Genomic DNA, 21,382 nt, shown 5'->3' with positions numbered 1-21,382 from the left:
GGTCAATGTGTGCCTTTAATGGAAAAAGACACCTCCACCCCCACAACACTGCAAAATGCGGTTGTCATAATGCTCTCTTAGTGTCTGACAATATTACACACTATTTGCATGCAAGACTCAACTAAATGCAGTAAATAACAATTTTTTTTCATACAAACTTTTTTTTAATCATCTGTACAAGTCTCAAAATGCTGGACAGCAAACAAAAGGAATAACCTGTTTTTTTTCTGCATTGGTCTGCCAGCTATTTGTAAATTACACAACAATAACAACGACAAAAAAAGAAAACCATCTACAATATAAACAGAGATGCTTACTGTTCAGGAAATGTTACAAACCATATGAGTACCATCACGGTAATGTCTTTTTTTTTCTCCAATTCATTTGGATCAAACTCGAAATCACATCTTTGTTGGAATTTTGCTCTTTGTCGGGACTTCACAGCTGCAAAAAAAAAAGGAAAGAAATGTTTTTAGCATCTAACAGAAATAATGACACTGACCTACTTTTTTTTAGGGTGCACACATCACATTCACATTCACAAATCCAAAGACAATCAAATTATAGTTTGCAAAAGAAAATACTATAGTAGATATAAAAAGTCTACACACCTTTGTTTAAATGCAGTGTTGTGATCTAACAAAAAAATCAAGATAAATCATTTCAAAACTTATAATGTGACCTTTAACCTGTAAAATTCACTTTTGATACAGGTTATGGCTCACATTTATGTTGAAAAAATGGTTTATCATGATTCTTATGAGAACCTGACATTTGAACCGGGGTGTGTAGACTTATACCTGTACCTTCAAAAAGGAGAGCATGCGTGTGTTTACATATAGAATCATTCCAAAATGACATCATCGGAGTTGAGAAATGGCAGGCAAGGGAAACACCCAATAGGAGCAAAGCTTTCAAAGCCACACGACCATGCATGATTTTCACACGTACTGTATTAGTAACAAGGCCATGTTTCGTCGTCACGGTTTGTCGAACAGGCTGTTAACACGACCACAATGGTGACGCCGAATACTTACTGAGCTAAGCGTTAAGTCACACCACTGTCGACAGGCCTACGGCTACTATATGAGAAGACTGGCTCTGGCAAAAAAAAAAAAAAAAAAGCGGCAAAATGGGGCGTTTTTAAACGGAGTTATTACCTACCGCTTGTCCTTAAGACACCTCGATAAAATTTATTCTTTATTGCTCATACTTCCGTTCTAATTTGAGAGACTTTATAAGGCATGGGGGCGTATTTGGCAACTCAAAATGGACGCCGAACACGCTCTAAATGTAGTATAATGAATGTAATGATTTTAAATTTTTGTTCAATATTTATTTTTTACTTCCAACTCTATTGTCCTTATTTGTAAAAAAGCAACAACAATCAGACAAAAATGAGAACTACAAAATATGCAACACAAAATGAGTTGTAGTTTCCTACTTAGAACAAGAAGCACATTAAAGGAGTCATAATCATTTATTTAAATGCATCCATAACTAATGGAAAATGAGTTGAAGTCAAAGATGAGCACGTTAATATCAAACAGTGATTCCTCAAAGTGTAGCATGAATTCCACGAGTGCTGCTCTGGCTCCCTCTAGTGGGCCGTGGAAGAATTACCAGATAAAATATTCAAGCTTGCTACGTTACATGTTGGTCATGAAGTTGGCACTTAAATATTTTAGGTGATACTTGGGGGGAAAAAAGTTTAAAACAAGGACGCAGAGCAAAGACTCACTGCTGTGATGAATTTGTTGTTCTGCGGTTGGAGGTCTTCACTTTTGGAGAAGAGGGAGGAGGCCTGCACGGAGGAAGGCCCCACGGAGGAGCACAGGAAAGAGGAGGAGTCCTCATTGTTGTTGTTGTTGTTGTACGAGTCCAGGAGCCCGTCGGGGGGCCCGGGTAAGGTGAGGGTGCTCAGGCCGCTCATGCTGTCATTGGAAGTGCACTGGGACGACGTCTCGGAACTTTCCGTGACTGACACACAAAAGCATTTCTTCATTATGGCAAATAGTATGAGTCATCTTTTGTGCGGTGAAGGAAATCTGAAAAATGTTTCCGGTTTGCTCATCTTATTTTGTTTTATTTAGTCAGCTAAAATGATGTGATGATTTTGAAATAAAATGAAAGCGGGCGTCCCAACTCACGCATGGAGGGCTGGCTCCCGGAGTCGTGCTCCAGCTCGTCTTCCTCGATGCAGTCGTAAGGCCACTGGGTGAAGGAGGGAATGCTGGCCAGCGGGTAAGGATGAGCGTGAAGGTGCGAGGGCGAAGAGTACAGGTGGAGGTTGAGCGAGCCCAGCAAGGAGGATGACGATTGGCTGCCCGAGGACGACGTGCTGCTGTTGGAGATGGTGGAGTGGGGTCTCTTGATGGAAGCCGAGTATTCGTACGAGGGTACCGCTATGGAGGCCCTTGTCCTACATTCTGTTGGCAACATGAAGACAAAAAAAAGTGTGATGTTCTGCTCTCTGCAAGAGGCGAGAACAGCTGTGTTAAAGGTTGCTTGGGTTAATGTAATAATATGCTCACACAACAAATATTTATCTATCTATCTATCTATCTATCTATCTATCTATCTATCTATCTATCTATCTATCTATCTATCTATCTATCTATCTATCTATCTATCTATCTATCTATCTATCTATCTATCTATCTATCTATCTATCTATCTATCTATCTATCTATCTATCTATCTATCTATCTATCTATCTATCTATCTATCTATCTATCTATCTATCTATCTATCTATCTATCTATCTATCTATCTATCTATCTATCTATCTATCTATCTATCTATCTATCTATCTATCTATCTATCTATCTATCTATCTATCTATCTATCTATCTATCTATCTATCTATCTATCTATCTATCTATCTATCTATCTATCTATCTATCTATCTATCTATCTATCTATCTATCTATCTATCTATCTATCTATCTATCTATCTATCTATCTATCTATCTATCTATCTATCTATCTATCTATCTATCTATCTATCTATCTATCTATTTATTTATTTATTTATTTCGTTTTTTAAATTAATTTGAAAAGTCCCAATTAAAATAATCAAAAAGGGACATATTTAATTCAATTTAATAAATTGTATTGTTAATTTTTTTTCTTGAGTTTGTAAGAAAAAATACATAGGAAGAAGACCTTGAAAAAACAATTGATTAAAAGGCAAGTAAGTCTCACCAGACCCCTTCATGATATAGTCGATGGCTCTGTCATTGATGGCTGCATCACTGGGCTTAATGTCCATGAAAGGCTTGCTCCCAATGCCCATTGAGACCATCTCCTGAATCCGCAACTCTGCGAGACAAGACAGCCCTCAAACAAAATACTCAACAATCAATGAAAACGCTTGATGAAGAAACGCTCACCCCTGTTTCGTAACGCCTGCCTCCACAGGATCTTCCCTATGATGGAAGTCCACACCGCCTTGATCTCCACAGAGCTTGCTTGTAGGATAAACGTGTCTTGGGATTTCCTTCGGCGGAACCAAATCTCAAAGCGCAGGCCGCTATCGCCAACATTTTCAGTCATACCAATCTCTGCTGTCTATAAAAAAAAAAAAAAAATACTCAGTTTCTGAAAGCCCGGCTGTTACTAAAAATAAAACGCCTACTTTGTAGGATTGTTTGTAGATGTAAATGTCATATCCTCCTTCTATCTTTTTGGTCTTGCTGAAGAGGATGAGGTCTTCAAACAAGAAGACGTGGCGGAGGTACTTCCTTCGTCCGCACCAGACGATGAACTCATCTTGGCAGCGAAGTTGACCTTGTTCCTTTAGGTTCACCTAGACAGGAAACATCTCGGGTCACATGCGTCACACACAACAATGGAAGCTCACTACTGTATACAAAAAAAGATGACATCAAAACACACCACAGCAAAGAGTATTGGGACATGATTTAAGAATTTCAAGCTTTTCTCAGGATATTTTTGTTCTTTTGTCTCAAGTAGCAGTGGAACGATTAATGGGCAACTAATCATTTTTAAATTAATCAATCGTGATTTTTGAAAAGCGATTAATCATTTAGATATTTTTAAATCATTTTAAAAAGTCCAAATCCTCAAATTTTCATCAACAGTAACATTGATGAATTTACAAAATAATACATAGATTAATAGATTATTAAAATGTTTTGGATTTATTATTCATTCCAACCACGAACCCTTCAATAAATCCACTAGCTTCATGCTAACGCACAATGCAAAACACAATAGACGAGCTAACGAAAGTAGCATTAATGGACTTACTGTTTACATCACAGCCACGAATGGCGTTTATGGCTAGCTTCACGCTAACACACAATGCAAAAGACTATAGACAAGCTAACGAAAGTAGCATCAATAATGGACTATCTGCTTACGTCACATCCCCGAATGGCGTCCATGGCCAGCAGGTCGTTACCATGGCGAAGCTGGAACTTGACCATCTCCTCGGCGGTGCGAAGGTCACTCAGCTCTTGCGCTTGTGACTGGCCGCACTCCTTGATGAGGTCCTTCAGCAGCAGGGCATATTTACTCATCCTCTGGATGGGCTTCAGCAGGTAGGATGCCAAGTCCATCTTGTCCCCCAGATCCAGCTGTTTATTCTGGGATGCGAGAGGACCGTTAGGATGTGTATATATTTTACTGCCATGTTTTATCTGTTCATTTTTTTTCTGTATTTATTTATTTACTTATTTATTTTATCTTTAATTGTCAATTTACTGCTATATATATATTTTTAAATATTTTTTTCTTTAATTGTCAATTTACTGAGAAGTACCGACCGGAGACGCATTTTGCACTCTCTTAAATACATTTTTGTTTTTTTTCTTTCAACAACACACCTTATACGTCGGCACCATTATGGATCAGTGCTGACCTTTTTTTACCCAGCGAAGAATGTTACCAGAGTTTCCGGACGCACCTTAAAGAATTCGTTCCCATGGCTGCTGAGCAGGGAGTCGGAGCGGGGTTTATTCTTGCTGTACAGGGCATACATTCCAAACTGATCCTCCTGCACACAATTAACAAGTTAGAACACTCCGGAAAGTAAACCGGCGTGTCAGCATGAGCTCCTACACACCGTGGAAGTGATTAAAATTACGAGCTGTGTGTTATTAACTGTTTAACTGCAAGGCTGGACTGTTTGACACTCACATGTCGGAGAAAGCAGCTGCTGATGGACAGCGGGGAGTGGGCGCGAGCTTCTAGATCTTTAAGGAAGTACTGGCTGTGAAAGTCCCACAGCTTCTCCACGTTGCCGAAAATGATGCTGCGTTTGCCGCGCAGGTCCTGGGGCAGATCCAGACGCTCCATCTCGGGGAAATAATGCTCAATCACGTAGCTGAGAGAACGAACGTACTCTCTCTCGGTGGAGATCATCTCGTCCATGATGTGCTGCATTTTACTGGGAACCGAAATAAAAACATTGAAAGTCAAATTCCAAATTTTTTTAGATGAACAATAAAAGTTTTTCTAACCTGCTCTGTTTCTTGCCATCTCCTTCATTGTGCCTGATATGGATTCTGGAGGGCGTCGACATGCTGCGACTTCGTCCTAACGCTGGACTCGTGACATCGGGTCTCTGGAGCATCTTCTCTGCAGATACGTTATTGGCAACCTCCAAACCTTTGATGTACACCCCCGTGTAACCATGCACGTGGCTGGAGTCCGAATGTCCGCCGTCCCTCGGCGTCAGCTCGTAGCTCATGGTCTTCTTCATGATCTTCTTCATGGGTGACTTGCGGAGGCGGGAAGCCGCGGAGAAGATGGGCTCCGAGTGGCACGAGATAGAGGAGTCGATGGTACAGTCGCTGTCTGTGTCGTCAAACATCGACGGGCTCATTTTGATGTCGGGCGGGAAAGTGAAGCGTGAGGAGGACGAGATGGAACCCGAGGGGCTTTTGGAGAAAGGCTCATCGGAATGCGGTTTGGAGTTCTCCACAGCGAGTGGCGTAACGGTCCTGCTGGAACAAGAAGAACCTTCGCATTGACGTCCTCCCCCGCTATTGTCCGCTACACCAATTTGGATCTCCGCGGGCTTGAAAACATCCGTAAATTCCGAGGAAATGGAGTCTGAAGATGCTCTCGTGGCTCGGGCTAATGTGTCTTCCAGTTGCTGCTTGGTCTGCTGACATTTTCGCCACACCACGTTCCACTGCTGGACTTGCTGAGGACACTCCAGGGAGAGCACCATATCATTGAGTGGGCTGAAGTTGTCCATGGAGAACTTGCAGGCCTCGGCGCAGTAATCCCGCAGGGTCGGGACCACGGTGGGTGAAAGAGCTTCACCTGAAGTGTTGAGGTGACTGACGTAGTCCTGGCAGTGCTCCTGCCATTGGTTTACCTATGGATGATTCAAAGACATGTTATTTCTTTATTTACTTATAAATATCTCTATTTTTATTATTTCTTTATTTTTTTTTTTTTTTTATTAAGCCAAATTCAAAGTCAGACTGAATTAGTTTAGATTAATTCTACCCAAAAAAAAACAAAAAAAAGATGCTCTCTAACTTTTTTGGCGCACTTACAGAGTCATAAAATTCATAAAGGTTTCCCAGTACGTCCAGGTGTGTCTTCCTCTTCTCCACTCTGCTCAGGATGGAGGCAAGATGTTGCTTGAATTCCGAGGAAACGGAACCAGGAAGAGACTGCGGAGAGTCTTTCACCATCTTCAGGGCATGCCTCTGCTGGTGCTGGCAACCAGAACAAGGACAACAGATTGCGTTACACTTCTTGAGAAATCACATGACATTGGCAAAGGTTGTCTTATTGTCAGATCCAGCGTTTGATTTTCGCAGATAGCCATGGGCGTTTGCGCCGTTGTGGGTATGAACACAGCTGGCTCCGGTGTATTGGTATCATTTCTGTACTCGTCGAGATATTTACCACTGACTCTTTTAGAAATTGGTCCAAGCTCTCCTTCATGTCTTTTATGTTGTTGACAGTCAAAGAGAGTGATCCTAAAGGTGTGAGATGTTTATCTCCCTCCACATCGAACCACAGTTTGACCTAAAATAAAATAAAATAAAATAAAATAAAATAAAATAAAATAAAATAAAATAAAATAAAATAAAATAAAATAAAATAAAATAAAATAAAATAAAATAAAATAAAATAAAATAAAATAAAATAAAATAAAATAAAATAAAATAAAATAAAATAAAATAAAATAAAATAAAATAAAATGAAATGAAATGAAATAGTAAGGGCTCACCTGTTGTGTCTGTTCCTCAAACCTGCGCACCTCCAGGAGACTTTCCAAGTCCTTCTGTGACTTATTGGACAGAATGACAAGCTCATGGACCTCTTCGTCCACTTGGTTGTACAGCGCACTCAACATATCGACAGCATCCCTGAAGACAAGCCAAAATATTCACGACACGGTCATTTTTTTCTTTTTCTGCATTAACAGGAAGTGCAGAAGTACCTGTAACTTTCGTTATCACAGGCCTCTTCCTTCCTGATGCGTGCGAGGATGGTGCCCCCTTCCAGACGTAACCTATTTAGATGGCTGTCATTCAGCACGCACTTCATCAGATGCTTCTGCTGCTCCATCATCTGAGACACCTCCTAAACAAAACCAACATATTGATCTGATATCCATTTTGGGGTAATTAATGAATCCAGGTCCAACCTGAGATGTCTTGAGGTTGCCACTGTCACTTAACGTGGTGATGGACTCCTGGAGGGAAGCGATGGCTTCGCTGCAGCTACTGGCAAATGGCTCGATTTTCTGTATGGGTTTAAAAAAAAAAATTAATATGGCTTGACAAATATAGAGAGCCACAGTGTTCGTCCCATCACCTGTCTGAAGAACATCCAGTGGTTGTGGTCGTATTGAAAGGTTCCCTCAAGGTCACGCGTGAGCTGATTTGCTTCAACGTGCTTCAGCAGGGCCTTCAACGATGACAATGTTTCAGTCTGCGGCGAGGAAAAACACAAATACGTCGCTGGGTGCACACGTGATAATAACTTTATTGACTCACCTGGATGTTTACAATGTCTCTTTCAGGTTTGGTTGCTGCCTCCTTGTCCGCCAGGAAAAGAACCGAGTAAAGTGCATTTGGTACCAGTGTCTGAAGAAACATGCATAAAATAAAATAAAATGAAATGAAATGAAATGAAATGAAATGAAATGAAATGAAATGAAATGAAATGAAATTAAATTAAATTAAATTAAATTAAATTAAATTAAATTAAATTAAATTAAATTAAATTAAATTAAATTAAATTAAATTAAATTAAATAGGGAAATAGTATTTACTGGAGAAATGTTTTACATATGTAGACAGATGCTATTAAATCTTTTTTTACAATGTCTGAGCATCTCGGTATCAGTAGGCCCGACTCGAAACATAATCATATGGCTCTTGCGAGTCTTCTGAAAGCACTCACTCCGCTTCAAAACAGACGTGTAAGCACACGTTAGCCCTGAGGCTAGCCTTTTCTCAGAAGAAGTGCAGTCATTACAACTTTGAGGTGTGCCTCTTTTTCTGAAACGTCGAGCATTAGGGGAATAATGTAAAAGAATGCGAAAAAGAGACAAAGATAATTGGCTTTGCTTCAACACGTGAGGCCTGTAAATATTTACGGGGTCTTGGAAAGCAGGTCAGTGCACACTCGGGTGTCTGTGCTCACCTGAAATTCAGACAGTGATGACAAGAGAGCTGGAACAGGCGGTTGCCTTCTGCTGTCTATCACAACTGTCAGACCTTCATCACGTTTTTCTTTCCTACAACCCCAACAAGCACAATCCAGTCATTTGGACAAAAAAAAAAAGATAAAAAGAAGGAAAAATGAAAAAAAACTAAATTATTATATTTAAAAATTATATATTATATATTTTTTATTTTATATATTTAATAAAATATTTATGTGCCGTGAGGGAAATCGGCAACAGGTTTAAATACTGTTCTTTTGTTTTGTACAAGTTTTGACTTTGAGCTCTGGGCTGACTAAAGAATGAAAACAACCGGTGACTGTCAACATACCGCAGTGTGGAGTGGAGGTAGACCATTAAGCTGCTGAGGTCGTGCACCGAGCAACTTTCGCCTGCCCACACCTGAGCTCTGGTGCACACCTGCAATACCGCCCTCCCACCACGATCTCTGCTTCCTGAAAAACAAAACACCAGCAAGGGTAGAAAAGAAAACTTTGAAAAGCCAACTACTTTTTGGGCTCCTCCTTACCTGGCAAAATAACAGCACCGGATGCCAGCAGTTCCTGATTGACCTCTGACATCCGTTTAGGGAGGGACAAGTTACTATCATTGGAGGAGCTTGACCATGACCCCAACCCATTGGCTCTTTTGGGGCTGTTGGACTCGTCCTCTGCAAGTCTCGACTTCCTGTCATCGCCGCTGTCCTCCTGCTGCCCTGTAATAATAATAATCAAACAAAATTTAATAAAAAGAGTGAAGCTTCCTTTCACCTCGGTGTGTTAGAATCATAGTAACTGACACTGACTCATACCGCAAACCAGATGTGCGTGGGTAATTCTGCCGTTATTAGACAAGTCAGAACTTTGCTCCCCGGGGCCCGTTCAGAAGTACAACTCAGGCTAACAAAATTTCCACACTTAATTTGCGGCTATGTGAAATTGCATCCGAATAGCATTCATTGTGTATATCAATTAGCACTCATCTTAAATTACACTCGAGGACAATACAAGAACATTTGCCGCTATTATAGCTTGCGTGACTCATTCCGAAAACGAATAGGAAACTAGAAACCATGGCCATGAATAATATCAACTGTGATTACTCCCACAGTGACGCAGCCCTCCTTTTTGCAGATCCATTGCTGTAATATAAGGATAGCGATACTCATCCTAAGAAAGCAGAGTCATATTAAAGTCTCGATGGGATTTTGAAAACAAACAACAGTGGCGTGTGTGACACTGTTGTGTTTGTGGCCTCTTTTTCTAGTCCCGCTCACTTGTGTGGGAGTAAAAAGCAGCCGGCACAGCCTCTATTGTCTTCAAATAGTCCGTGCATTTCCTGTGCCACTGTGTGAGCGGGCTTGTGTTTTCCCCACGTTTCCTAAATTGCTTTGTTTTCACAGGAAGTGACAAACGTCGAGTAAAGCCTCTGGAGTATTGTGAAAAATCTGCTTTTTGTGTCCAACGCTAGACACGTCGCACTGTCGAAGCTAAATTTGTAGCGGTCAGTGGGGATGGGAACTTGGTTATAAAGGAAATGTGTGGTTGGTTGAATCTTTCACAGAACTTTTTTTCATTTGTGTTGTACCGACAGGCCGCCTCATTGTGGGACATTGAGGTTCTTCTGCTTGGTTTACAAAATCTTTTGTTGTCTATGAAATGATTGTTGCAACAGCCGAAATGCAATCCCCTCTGAGATCATCTTGGGAATGCAATGGGGATGTGATATTTGATTACTTCTACTGTATTGTGATTTTTCTGATATGCTGTTGGGCTGATCCGATATTCCAAAGTAGGACCGAATGTTTTATTTTGATAAAAAAAAAAAAAGATACCAAGATAATCAGTCACACTTTCATGGAGGACTAAAAAATTAGACAATATCTACTGTTGAGTCAGTCAAATTTGGGGAATTTTAAATGAAAAAAGATCAAAATAATAAACCAATTAAAAAAAGAATCATAGATTATTCAGATTATTTGATCAACAAGCTGCTTATAATAATAATAATAATAATAATAATAATAATAATAATAATAATAATAATAATAATAATAATAATAATAATAATAATAATGTTGCTTTTATCACAATTATCGCCAAAAACCATACACTTTTTTTTCTCAAAAGCTAAGTTCATATTCCAACCCATGAAAAATAAGTTCTGCAGAACAAAAAAAAAAAGCACTGCAGACGTCACCCCGCGTTATCTGTTACCTCAGTTACCTTGCACGAAACAACACAAAACAAAACACACTCGCTGCAAAACACAACACCGAGCTGTGACTTCACTTTGCAGGGTAGGTCCAAGCCTGCAGCCCCACCCCCGCCCCCACCCAAAGGTGCCAAAGAACACAGCAAGTCACCTCTGAAAAGCAATCTGTCAACAGTGACGGCATTAATGTTGTGAGCTGTCTCACCCTTGATGAGCTGTTGTAGCGAGTCTTGCTGCGGGCTATCGTTACAAAACCTGCCCACGTTAGCCTGTTCTGTTCTCCAGCCTCAAACTTTGTTTTCACACCCCTGCAGGTGTGTTATTTGGGAAATGATGACGATCATATATAGATTTGGATTCAAATCAACTACTATCAAGATTTCATATTGTCAATCATGAAGAGTGGCACATACCCGCTACTTCTTTACTGCTCCTCTTTTCGCAACCAGGAAGCGAGGCCTCCACTTCCAACTTCCCAAAGCGAAGCACATATCCATTCATCAGCTTTTTGGTGGAGATGCTCGCCGAGCCGCCGGAAGAAGACCTCTCCCGGTGAGCTTTACCCTGGCCAGCTTTGTTAGTCCTCTCCAACGACTTTGAACGGCGTTCGGCCCGTCTTTCCGCACTCCGTAGTCCCTTCTGTAAATAATGCAAAGGTGTGCTGGGCCTGGAATCGTCCCCACTGAGCCAAGCCCGACTCCCCAACCTGCGGGCTAAATGTTCTCGAGAAGAAGCGCGAGTATCCGGGCTGCTGCCCGGTGTGACGGAACCTTCCCTGAGGCTCCCGTGCTCCGGACTTTCTTCCAGGATGGACTCAGTGCTGGAGCCGAGGCTCATGGGGTTCTGCAGGGCTTCCATGTAGGATTTCCTGAAAAGTCTTCTGCTTTCAAAAGCCACCGAGTCTCTCGGCTGACGTCTACGAGGGCTGGGATTGCTGAGGTCTGTGCTGAACGAGAGCATCTTAGATGTTGGTCCTCTTTCTCTCCCACCGCTGTCTTCCCCTCTGTGTTCCGTCCCACGCTCTTCGGTGGGGGTGATCTTAATAATGGGAGTTGTTATGTCTTCTCGAGTCATGCTATGGCTATCGCCGCCGGTCTCCGTGCGGTTTCTGCTCGGCGAGGTCGGTTCCGAAAAAGTGGAGTCGGCTCCTTGAGAATGGAGGGACTCTCGGGAGCTGCGATGGCTGTCCAGGGTTCCCGTGGATCCGCTCGTGCTGCAGGCGCTGAGTTGTCCGCGGAAGCCCACCCTGCTGCACTGCGCTTGCATGATGGCTTCCGCCGTGCTGCTGACAAACAGAGGGTTGACCACGTTCTTCCACGGGGTCCTGTACACGGATTTGCCGGTTGTGAGCAGACAGTTCTGGAGCGGGTGCAGGTTCCGTTCGAGCGTTACATTCTGGAGGAACTCAGCGGTGAAGATGCTGCCGTACATGCTCTCCGCCACGGGGATCTCCGCGATAGCTTGCCCGCTGGCCGACAAGCATTTTATCGCGAGCTTGGCGGCCTTGCGGCCTAACGGGACAATTTGGAGGTAGAAGTCTCCTTGCTTTAGTCTGACTTTGTGCAAGGGCGACAACTGCAGGACCACTTTGTCGTGAATGCACAGAGGCCAGCCTTCATTGTAGAGCAGCAGTCCGCGGAACCTTAACTGAAAAAAAGAAAAAAAGAAAGATACAGTTCATCATCATCATCATCATCGGTTTAAAGTCCGCTTTCCAGGCGCCGCTGGGTTGGACTGGGTTCTCGATATGGCCTTCTTCCACCGGGAACGGTCCATGGCCATCTCGTGGTTGATGCCGAGTGCCTCCATGTCGGCAAAATAAATAATAATAATTAAAAAATATAATAAATAAATGGAATAAAATTAAATAAAAAAAAAACAAGAAGAAAAAAATTCCCTTATGTGTGTCTGAAAAATCGTCAGCATTGTTACAACATATAATTTAACTTTAACTACGCAAATGATGACTCACTGCCAGTGATGAACTTGTCTGATCAGGCCTGGTTTCCAAACAACAAGAACAAAAATCTTGGTTGTGCAGAAAAGCCTTTGCGAGAGGATCCTCTCAAGTGGCCCAAAATACAAAAACTTTCCAGGTCGTTTTCGGAGGCCAGAAACTACCACAGCAAACGTCATTTTGTAATCAAAAAACGAATAAAGTTTGTTTCGGTCGTACAAGCAGGAACCCACAAAGGCTGCATTAAACAATATCGAGTTTCAAAAATGGAACCACTCACGCAAGTTTCTCGTTGGATGATGTGAAGAATCCTCTTGGCGGGAAGCAAGAAATCGATGAAGCAGCGGAGACCGTCTCCGCGGTACTGTCTTTCCACCACGCTGAAAAGCTGCCACAGGACGGTGGCGGCGGTGGCGTTGAAAGGTCGGTACAAGGCCGACAAGGTGCTTTGGATACAACTGTCCAAAGATTCAGCGTCCTGTGAGGAAAGCAGAAATGATCCATCAGCTCTAGAGCACAGTTCACTTTCTTTTTTTTTAGGATTATTTATGTGGAGGAGACGGTCACACAAATATTCCCATACCGCCTACACACAAGACAGATAAGTGATGGTAGAACATCATGTGACAAGCTGAACCCAACTTTTGTAGATATGACCGCTTCAGCGAGCCTTCAACTACTCGACGTGAATGACCATGATTACAACTGCAGATAAATCTGCTTATTTTCAGACTGAACATGATCCCGGAAATTGTATCAACGATAGGAAACCGGAACCAGCGATGGTCTTTCCATCGGTTCCAAGGGAAACACCTGGACCGAGTGATGTCACTGACAGTGGACATAAACAGCACAACTGGAAAGTCCGCCTACTGCCGAGTGACCCATACGTGATCTGACAGATTAGTAAATTTAAGAGCCAGACGTGGAACACTGAGAGACGAATCTGGCATGTTGGTCGCGTTCACACGAGGGGAGTCAAGGCCAAACATCCTTGTGCTATCTGTCCTTCCCGAACGGAACACAATAGTTGGACGAGACATCTGCCCTCGAATGATAACCGCTGCAGATAGACGGGGGAAAGTCCCACCGTTTGGCAGCCCAACATTTGGGTATTTGCATGACAAAGCTAGCAAAAGTCAAGCTAGCGCCGTGTTTCACCCTTTTGAACGAATCGGCTCTTTGTGGCTGTTTATTGGAGAAGATTGAGTACAGTTGACCGCGTTGGTTACACATGCCACCACTTGGCTACAAGGCCTTCATTGTGATCATCGCCCTTCCTAAGTGGTGTGTGCGGGACGGTGTTGGTCTCCAGAAACAAAAGCGCCCACTTCCATTAGTAGTCAGACAGCACTTAGCGGGGACGCAAATGTCTCGAGGCCTTCGTCACCCGGCAGAAGAAGAACAACGTGGTGTTTTATGAGGAGAATGCAAACAATGGGAGGAAAGCCTGTGAAGACGGGTCACTAAATTTCCTCTTTAGGTTCCCAAGGAAGGAAAGAAGTACAAGTAGGGACGTGAGATTTTCAAGCTAGCACATGTTGAAGATTCATCTTAAAGATCTACTGTAGCCATCACCTGGATAATGCATAGGCACACCTGCACAAACGAATGACGTCAGTTTTTATTAAATAAAATAAGGGATTTGCGAGTATCGGTATCGGAATCTTATTTTACGGTATCGGTTCTTGCGGTGTTGACCGATATCAATATTGTGGACGTGTTATGGAACTAAAAATGCAAAAAAAAAAAAAAATTACGGTATCGGTACTTGCGACGTTGATCGATACCAATATTGTCCGTCCTACTGTGGCCGTTTTACGGAACTAGAAATGAAAAAAAAGAAATAACATTATTTCATTGCTTTATTGGGGTATAAAAGTCTTTTAAAAAATATGTCATTGTTTTTTTGGAAACATTTTACATCTCAAAAGTACCAATGGTATCGGTGCTTGGTATCGGTCACTACTCAAGTATCGAGAACTCAGTATCGGTCTGAAAAGTATCGAGCATCGCTCTTATGAAATACTATTACTGTATCAATAATTTGCAGGAAAATAGTGACACTACCTCAGTATATTTCACATTTATGAACAGTTTCGCCTTGATTCATCTCATGCAAGTGTCCCTAATATTGCGGCATGTCTCGGCAGAATGAGAGCGCTCAGCTGAGCACAGAGGAATGCATAAGTTGTCCCGCTTTAGACCCTCGCCCGTGACATACTGTACAAACCAAAACGGGAAGTCCCACCCTTTCGTGATTCCAGCTCTCCATAGAAAATGGCTGCCGATATGATGGAGAAACTCAATTGGTGGTCTCTGGATCCAGGTGGGATACTTTGTCTACACCCTCAGCAAAACAGCTGTTAGCGAGATGCGTAAAAAGAAGCCCGAAGCAACAAATCGTTTTGAAACCGGGAAGCCATGAAGAGAATTTTATAAATAAGCACACACACAAAGGATGAATCAGAGTGAAAGGTGGAGCGAGAGTGATCAAGAGGTGCTCACAGACTCATTTAGTAGGTCACAGGCACAAAAGGCTGCCTACCAGGCGTCCAGTGAAGCATGAAACCACCAAGGGAGTGTAACGGGAGAGCTTCGAGCTAACCAAGAGCTTCACAGGCAGCAGGATGATGCCAAAAGGCCATAGGTCATATTAAAGACCTGATAAACGCTCAAAGTTTTTAATTGGAACTGATGGAGAGCTCATGGGAAGCAAAACTGCGGCTAGTTCCCTCGTAGATGTTTTTAAAAAAAAAAAGTCTCGAAAGACTTGATTGATGTCGTCTGCCGATTGATGTCTTTGTCCGACGGGACGTAAACAACACTTGCTGCAGGATATTGTTCTCGACAAACCCAAGTTGACCTCTTTTAACTTCTTCCCTACATTCCTTAACACGCACTTGAGGATGTCGCTGCGCATTTTTTAGATCGGGCAACTACAAGTGATTCTGTTAAATCGCGGAAGTAACGACAGAGCCAAAAGCAATCAAGAAAAATAAAAAAATGTTGATTCCTGTGCAGGGTAAATATAGAGCGGGTGCATACCAAAACAAGTTGGGAGTTGATAAAGGAAAGTTGCTTATCAAGAAGGATACAAAGGAGTGTACTTCAATGACCCCGATAGTGATAGTGCAGCCTGCACTTCAAATCTTGTTTTCTTTTATTTGTGCATTAACAACAACCCAGAGTATTTTACAGTAGCTCAGCCCACAAGCAAATTCCCCCTCAAAAGCAAAAAAAGAGCCAAATCTAATAATGGAATGTTTTTCCATTTCCAATTGAAAACAGACAAATGTGGCGGAAGCCCGCTTTTCATTGGACGGCTCCAATATGCAACATCAGCAACCACATTGTTGCCTTCATTGTTTAATGCAAATACAAAAAAGCGACATTGTCAACACAATAACAACGAGTCAAAAAGTGACAAGTCCGTACCTTAATACACAGGTAGTTGTCACAACTCCTCGACTTGGCTCTGGGGTGCATTTTGCCGACGGCATCAAAATCCCACGTGAAATGATCCGAGCGCTGCAATCTGATCAACCCTGTTGTGCCCTCTCACTGCGTCCATTTCCAGCTCTTGTGCTTTGTGGCAGCTGGAGTTGAATAAACTCCTGCTGGGGCGTGAGAGAGGCAGTGCATTGGAGTCCCTGTCACTCACCCGCTCACCCCTCCCATCCCTGTTCAAATCCTCGTCCAGCTGGATAAAGGCACGCCGCCGCAACGCGTCATTCTTAACACATATACGGAGACTCTACCAGGTCCTGGTCTACAAAACCAGTCCAGAACGCTTCACCCGACAGGGGTCGGACTCTGACTAAGTCCTCTCTGGCCCAGTGACCCCCAAGCAGCTCCCCACACCCCTCCTGGTCACAATGGGCCCTCTTTTGTCCCGGCAATACAAATGGACTAAGGTTTCAGCTTATTCTGCTGCTTTTCAAAAGGGAGGCGGAAAGAAAGGAAGACATCAGCACAGGATTGGTGGTTCAGGTCACTCACGACAATTGCATTCCCCGTAAATTTGCTCAGGGGAAAACCCAACGGTTGAAGAGGGGCGTACTTGTGTTGAGGGAGATGAATATGACATCTTTAAAGCAGGAAAGGTGTCGGAAGATAAATTAGACACAAAGTGGGGTGAAAGGTGAAAGCATTTGTTTGAGCATGTGTCATTGTCGCAAGGCTCACAAGTTGACAAAATTAATTTTGCATTTCAATTCATATCTGATATCCAATCTGCTCTATTAGTGTGAAAATTGCTGTGCTCGGCACAAAACAACCTCGTACAAATACTTTACTGTACACAAACTCAGTAAGGAATCGTTTGTGTCAAAAAAAAAAAAATCACATTATGGCATGTTGCTTAGACAAAGAAGGTAGTGAAGATGGGTACCGTAATCTTCGGACTATAAGTCGCACCGGAGTATAAATCGCACCAGACATAAAATGCCCAAAAAAGTGAAAAAAACAAACAAATGTATATAAGTCACTCCTGAGTATAAGTCGCCCCCCCACCCAAACTATGAAAAAAAAACGCGACTTATAGTCCGAAAATTACTGTAATTAAATTGATTTATATTTAGAGTGAGGCCCCGGCTTCCTACAAGGCCTTGTTAAAGCTCGACACACAATAACCGAGACGACGACACGCTGTCTCCTGTGGTAACCTAGCATGCGTTGCGTCACGCAAACACGCCCTTGAACTTCCATAGTAGGAAGGTATAAATAAGGATTTGTTATATGGTGTAAATGCTTGCTGTATAATCTTCTGTCCAAACAGAAGCAAACATACCTCACATACACACATTCTACAAATACACTCGCCTCCTCTGACCCAGTCAACCTGTAATTTGTGCTCGCCGGGCCATTTGCAGTGGCTACACTGTCAGCAAGGGCGGGATTTTTGACTTTCATCCCCACTAGTTTTCTCTTTAGCCTTCTTTTTAATCCTCACTTATCTAATTACGTTGGAATTGCTGCACATGAGTAGAAAAAAAAAAAAAAAGGAAAGGGGGGTGGTTCAAGTGGAAGTCAGCGTGCATTCTCGGTCTGGGCTTGAGGCGAGAGATGCAATCGTGTTACGTCAAGGATGCTCTCTATGGTTTAGTCCCAATGTATAATTTGTGTGAGCGAGGCGTGTCTGCATGGCCACGTGGTAAGAAGTTATGTTTCAGACGTTCTGGAACAGCGAGTGCGGGGAGAAGAAAAAAAATACAGTTACCAAAAAGTGGAAAGTTGCCAGTGTGAGTGCTGGAGTTATTCTAATAGTGCTGAATGGGATACTAGAATATTGCCTATTTCATATGTAGTATAGGGACGTATATTATTATTATTATCATTATGATTGATGTATGTCAGTTAATATATGATGATAATATTTATTTATTTATCCTTTATTATTGTATTCCTTTATTCCTTTCGTCCTCTATTTTGGATTGATAGCCCGAATAAAACAAGAGAAAATACACCTAAAGAAAGATATTTTTTTAGACATTTTTATTATTACTATTATTATTGTAAAAATGAGGTTTAGCCTAAACAAGTGGTTTAATAACTTTTTTTTCTTTGTCATTTCAAGTCACACGTAAAGCCTCTTGGTGATTAAAAAACACAACTGATAAAATTGTTCCCATGCATCAAAATTAAATCCTACATAGTCCCTCTCGAATTCCCAAAAGCTATTCACTGTACATTATAAAGTACATGAGATGTATTTTTGGATGCTTCCTCTGTGACTTTTGTCTCCCATGTGTCCACTAGAGGAGGCTTGTGGGTCTTCCATGCTCGAATAAACAGCCAACAACTTTGTGTCTCAAAACTTAAAGCTGCATTTAAATTCAAGATTTATCACTCCCAAAATAAAAGCTTCTGTAAACTGCGGCGGCACAGGACACCATAATTAGCAGAAATGTTTCGATTCAAAGACGTGGGGCCACTTGAAGATCTGCTCTCTGTTAATATTGTTTGTGCGAGTGCAGAAATGAAACTTTTCCTGTTGTTTTTCCAGCAGCTTTTAAAATAGCCACGTTTACGCAGACTTCGGGTAAGGATTATTTATGTGATGTGAAGAAGCGATAATCCTGTCTCTTGGGTGGTACACCATCTGATAAAACTAGCATGCGAACAGATTAGCCATTTTGTGCTCACATTTTACCCAACAAGCACAAATTGTTGCTACAGGATTTGCTAATATTGTCAAACAATGAGAACTTGAACATCAAAGTTTGATATTTTACTGGATCACTTTTAAAAAATTCAAGTCACTACCCTGAGAAACAAAACACATGGATCAATGAGAATTTTCAGACATTTTACATAAATAGTATTTTTTTTAATTTTTTTAATTAAGGCTGCCCGGTGGGACACATTGCGGTAGTTTCGAAACAAGAACATGAAATGAGTGAGACATTTAGAATGAAGTTGAAGCCCTCTTAGCTGGAAATGGGGTGGGTGGGCATTTGCAATTAAGTACTACACAGACACACACACACACACCAAACTGTGGAATGTGACACCTTGGTCCTATCTCACTTCGTACTGACCTCACATTGGCACGCAGGCCACCCATCAACAGTAGCCATGAAAACATCTTAAAACTTTTTCAAATCACTTTACGTGCAAAACCATCTGAAGCCAAAAATCCTATTTTCCAAGGTACAGAGTAACTTTCCATCTGAAAATGAACGGAACCATGTAAGACGGTCTTTGTCCTCACCTATCTATATATAATCAACGCATCTCTACTTACAGGTCACATTTTTGAGGAAGATCAGACGGCATCAGTCATCGCAGCCTTTAGATCTCGTGCGGACGGACATCATCTTCTGCCTGCTTCTGACTTGGCATCCTACCAGCCCCACTCACTTTAAGATCCCATGTGAACTGTTCCTCCTCTGTTCCCAGCCATGATGTCACCAGTCACCACGCAAATGCAAACAGCTACGCAAACACAACCCCCACCCCGCCCCGATTGGGTCTCCGGTGCACATGTGAGGGATACTCGGAATCAAATTTGGGGGCAGCTGTTGCGACCCCCGAGATGGTGTTGAGGAGGGAGGAGGATGCCACCTGTCAATATCGTACCTTAGCCCCCCGCTGTGCGGACGTCTCGCTCCTAACACAAAAGCTAGTGTTTTCTCTACGCACGCGAGCACAGGTGGCTAGCTCGAATTACAGCGACCATTCCCACACTCTTCAAAGTGCAAACTCGGTCTGAGTTCATATACAGTTTACATAAATGCATGAATGAACTGTTTACAATTTAAAAATCCATTCAATACATTTTTTTTTTTTATCTTACTGCCGCTCATGGCAAAAAAGTCCAAAGGCTTTTATCCACTGTTTCTAAAAAGCAATGCCGCACAATGTGTAAACAATGACTCACGTGACAGGTCATTATAATACAGAAAGATCAGGAATGGTAGCCACGTATAATCACATACAATTATAAGAGAAATTTCCCTCTGAAATGAAATTTTCTCTTTGACTGATGATACAGACCGAATGTAAACAAAGCAGCAGTGAAGGAAGTCACAGTTTAGCAGCTAAGCACTCACCTCCGTCCGCAGTTCACTTGTGCAGTGTCTGACTCTTTGGGTTGCGCAGGGGGGGCTGGCTGACAGCTGTCTAACCAGAGAAGAAGACCTGCCCCCGAGCTTCTGAGTCCTGCAGGAACCTGACGTGCTCCATCAGAGACACTGCCGGGAATGGGTTGAAAATAATTGCAAAATTAAGGCGAGACAGACAGAAAAAGTTCTCCCAACCCCTCCAGGCATCCCAATTCCTCGTTGGGGCGTAACCCAGTTTTTTTTTTTTTTTTATCTTCGCCCATCTCCTCCTGTGTGTACACAGTTATCGGAGGCCAGAGTGGCACAGCTCGACTGGTCTGCCATGTCAACAAGCTTAACACCAGATCATATTCCATGTCTTGTGTAAATATTACATTCCGTCATTTTTATGACTTTGCCATTCACAGGTGCCATATTGTAAAAAAAAAAAAAGGACAAACATGCCAATAAAATAACGACATTTAAAAGAATTGACACGCAGCCGCTTTTGATGGTGGTAAATGTCCTGGGATTGTTATACGGATTATTCCAGGCACTTAGCAAACACTTCCAGGTGTGCATTCCATAGCAGTAAGGTGGGAGGGAGCCACTCCTGAATCAATAAAAATGGCTGACTTGTCTCCTTCAAACACTAGAAAAGTTGAGCTGAAGGGGAAAAAGCCACTCGCAAGTTTAATTCTTCATGCACGTTTCAAGCAAAGCTTCCCAGCCAGCAATAAAAGCTGCACCTCACACACTTTTGTAAAGTTTGCAGGAGGCGGAGTAGCTCACACCACTCGTGCATGTAAGATGAAGGAGATCTTTGGTCTGGACCGTACACCTGGTCTTTCTCTGGGTCTTTAATCTCGGTGGGGAAGGAGCAGAAATTAGAGGCTCCACTGCCGCATCTCTCACGCTGGACTGAGTTACCACGCTGGCGTTCAAACATTCACCACACATGAATCACTGGCGGGCTCAAGTCGAGGCAGTGTC

At 42.3% G+C, this 21,382-nt stretch overlaps 1 protein-coding gene across 3 annotated transcripts; it reads right to left on the bottom strand.

Annotated features, from left to right (window-relative positions):
• Positions 1-141: 141 nt before the first annotated feature.
• On the bottom strand, positions 142-16,488 carry zgc:158766 (uncharacterized protein LOC100009641 homolog). Of its 3 annotated transcripts, none has more exons than XM_061288664.1 (24): positions 16,281-16,488; positions 13,123-13,320; positions 11,299-12,532; positions 9,201-9,386; positions 9,003-9,126; positions 8,650-8,743; positions 7,998-8,087; positions 7,816-7,908; positions 7,646-7,744; positions 7,439-7,581; positions 7,226-7,364; positions 6,898-7,020; positions 6,540-6,704; positions 5,490-6,355; positions 5,167-5,416; positions 4,934-5,023; positions 4,389-4,613; positions 3,641-3,811; positions 3,396-3,573; positions 3,208-3,324; positions 2,151-2,429; positions 1,742-1,980; positions 1,038-1,101; positions 142-444 (listed from the first exon to the last, which is right to left on the bottom strand). In XM_061288664.1, exons 1-23 carry the CDS (start codon positions 16,329-16,331, stop codon positions 1,054-1,056), a joined length of 5,202 nt encoding a protein of 1,733 aa, XP_061144648.1. In that variant the 5' UTR covers positions 16,332-16,488; the 3' UTR covers positions 142-444; positions 1,038-1,053. The 3 variants fall into 3 exon arrangements, with proteins under 3 accessions (XP_061144648.1, XP_061144647.1, XP_061144650.1); XM_061288663.1 differs by having other exon boundaries at positions 7,816-7,932; positions 16,281-16,486; XM_061288666.1 differs by lacking the exon at positions 1,038-1,101 and having other exon boundaries at positions 7,816-7,932; positions 16,281-16,485.
• Positions 16,489-21,382: the final 4,894 nt, after the last annotated feature.

Source organism: Syngnathus typhle, linkage group LG10, assembly GCF_033458585.1.
Source record: "Syngnathus typhle isolate RoL2023-S1 ecotype Sweden linkage group LG10, RoL_Styp_1.0, whole genome shotgun sequence".
Classification (NCBI taxonomy): domain Eukaryota; kingdom Metazoa; phylum Chordata; class Actinopteri; order Syngnathiformes; family Syngnathidae; genus Syngnathus; species Syngnathus typhle.
This window is presented reverse-complemented; position numbering and strand designations above follow the sequence as displayed.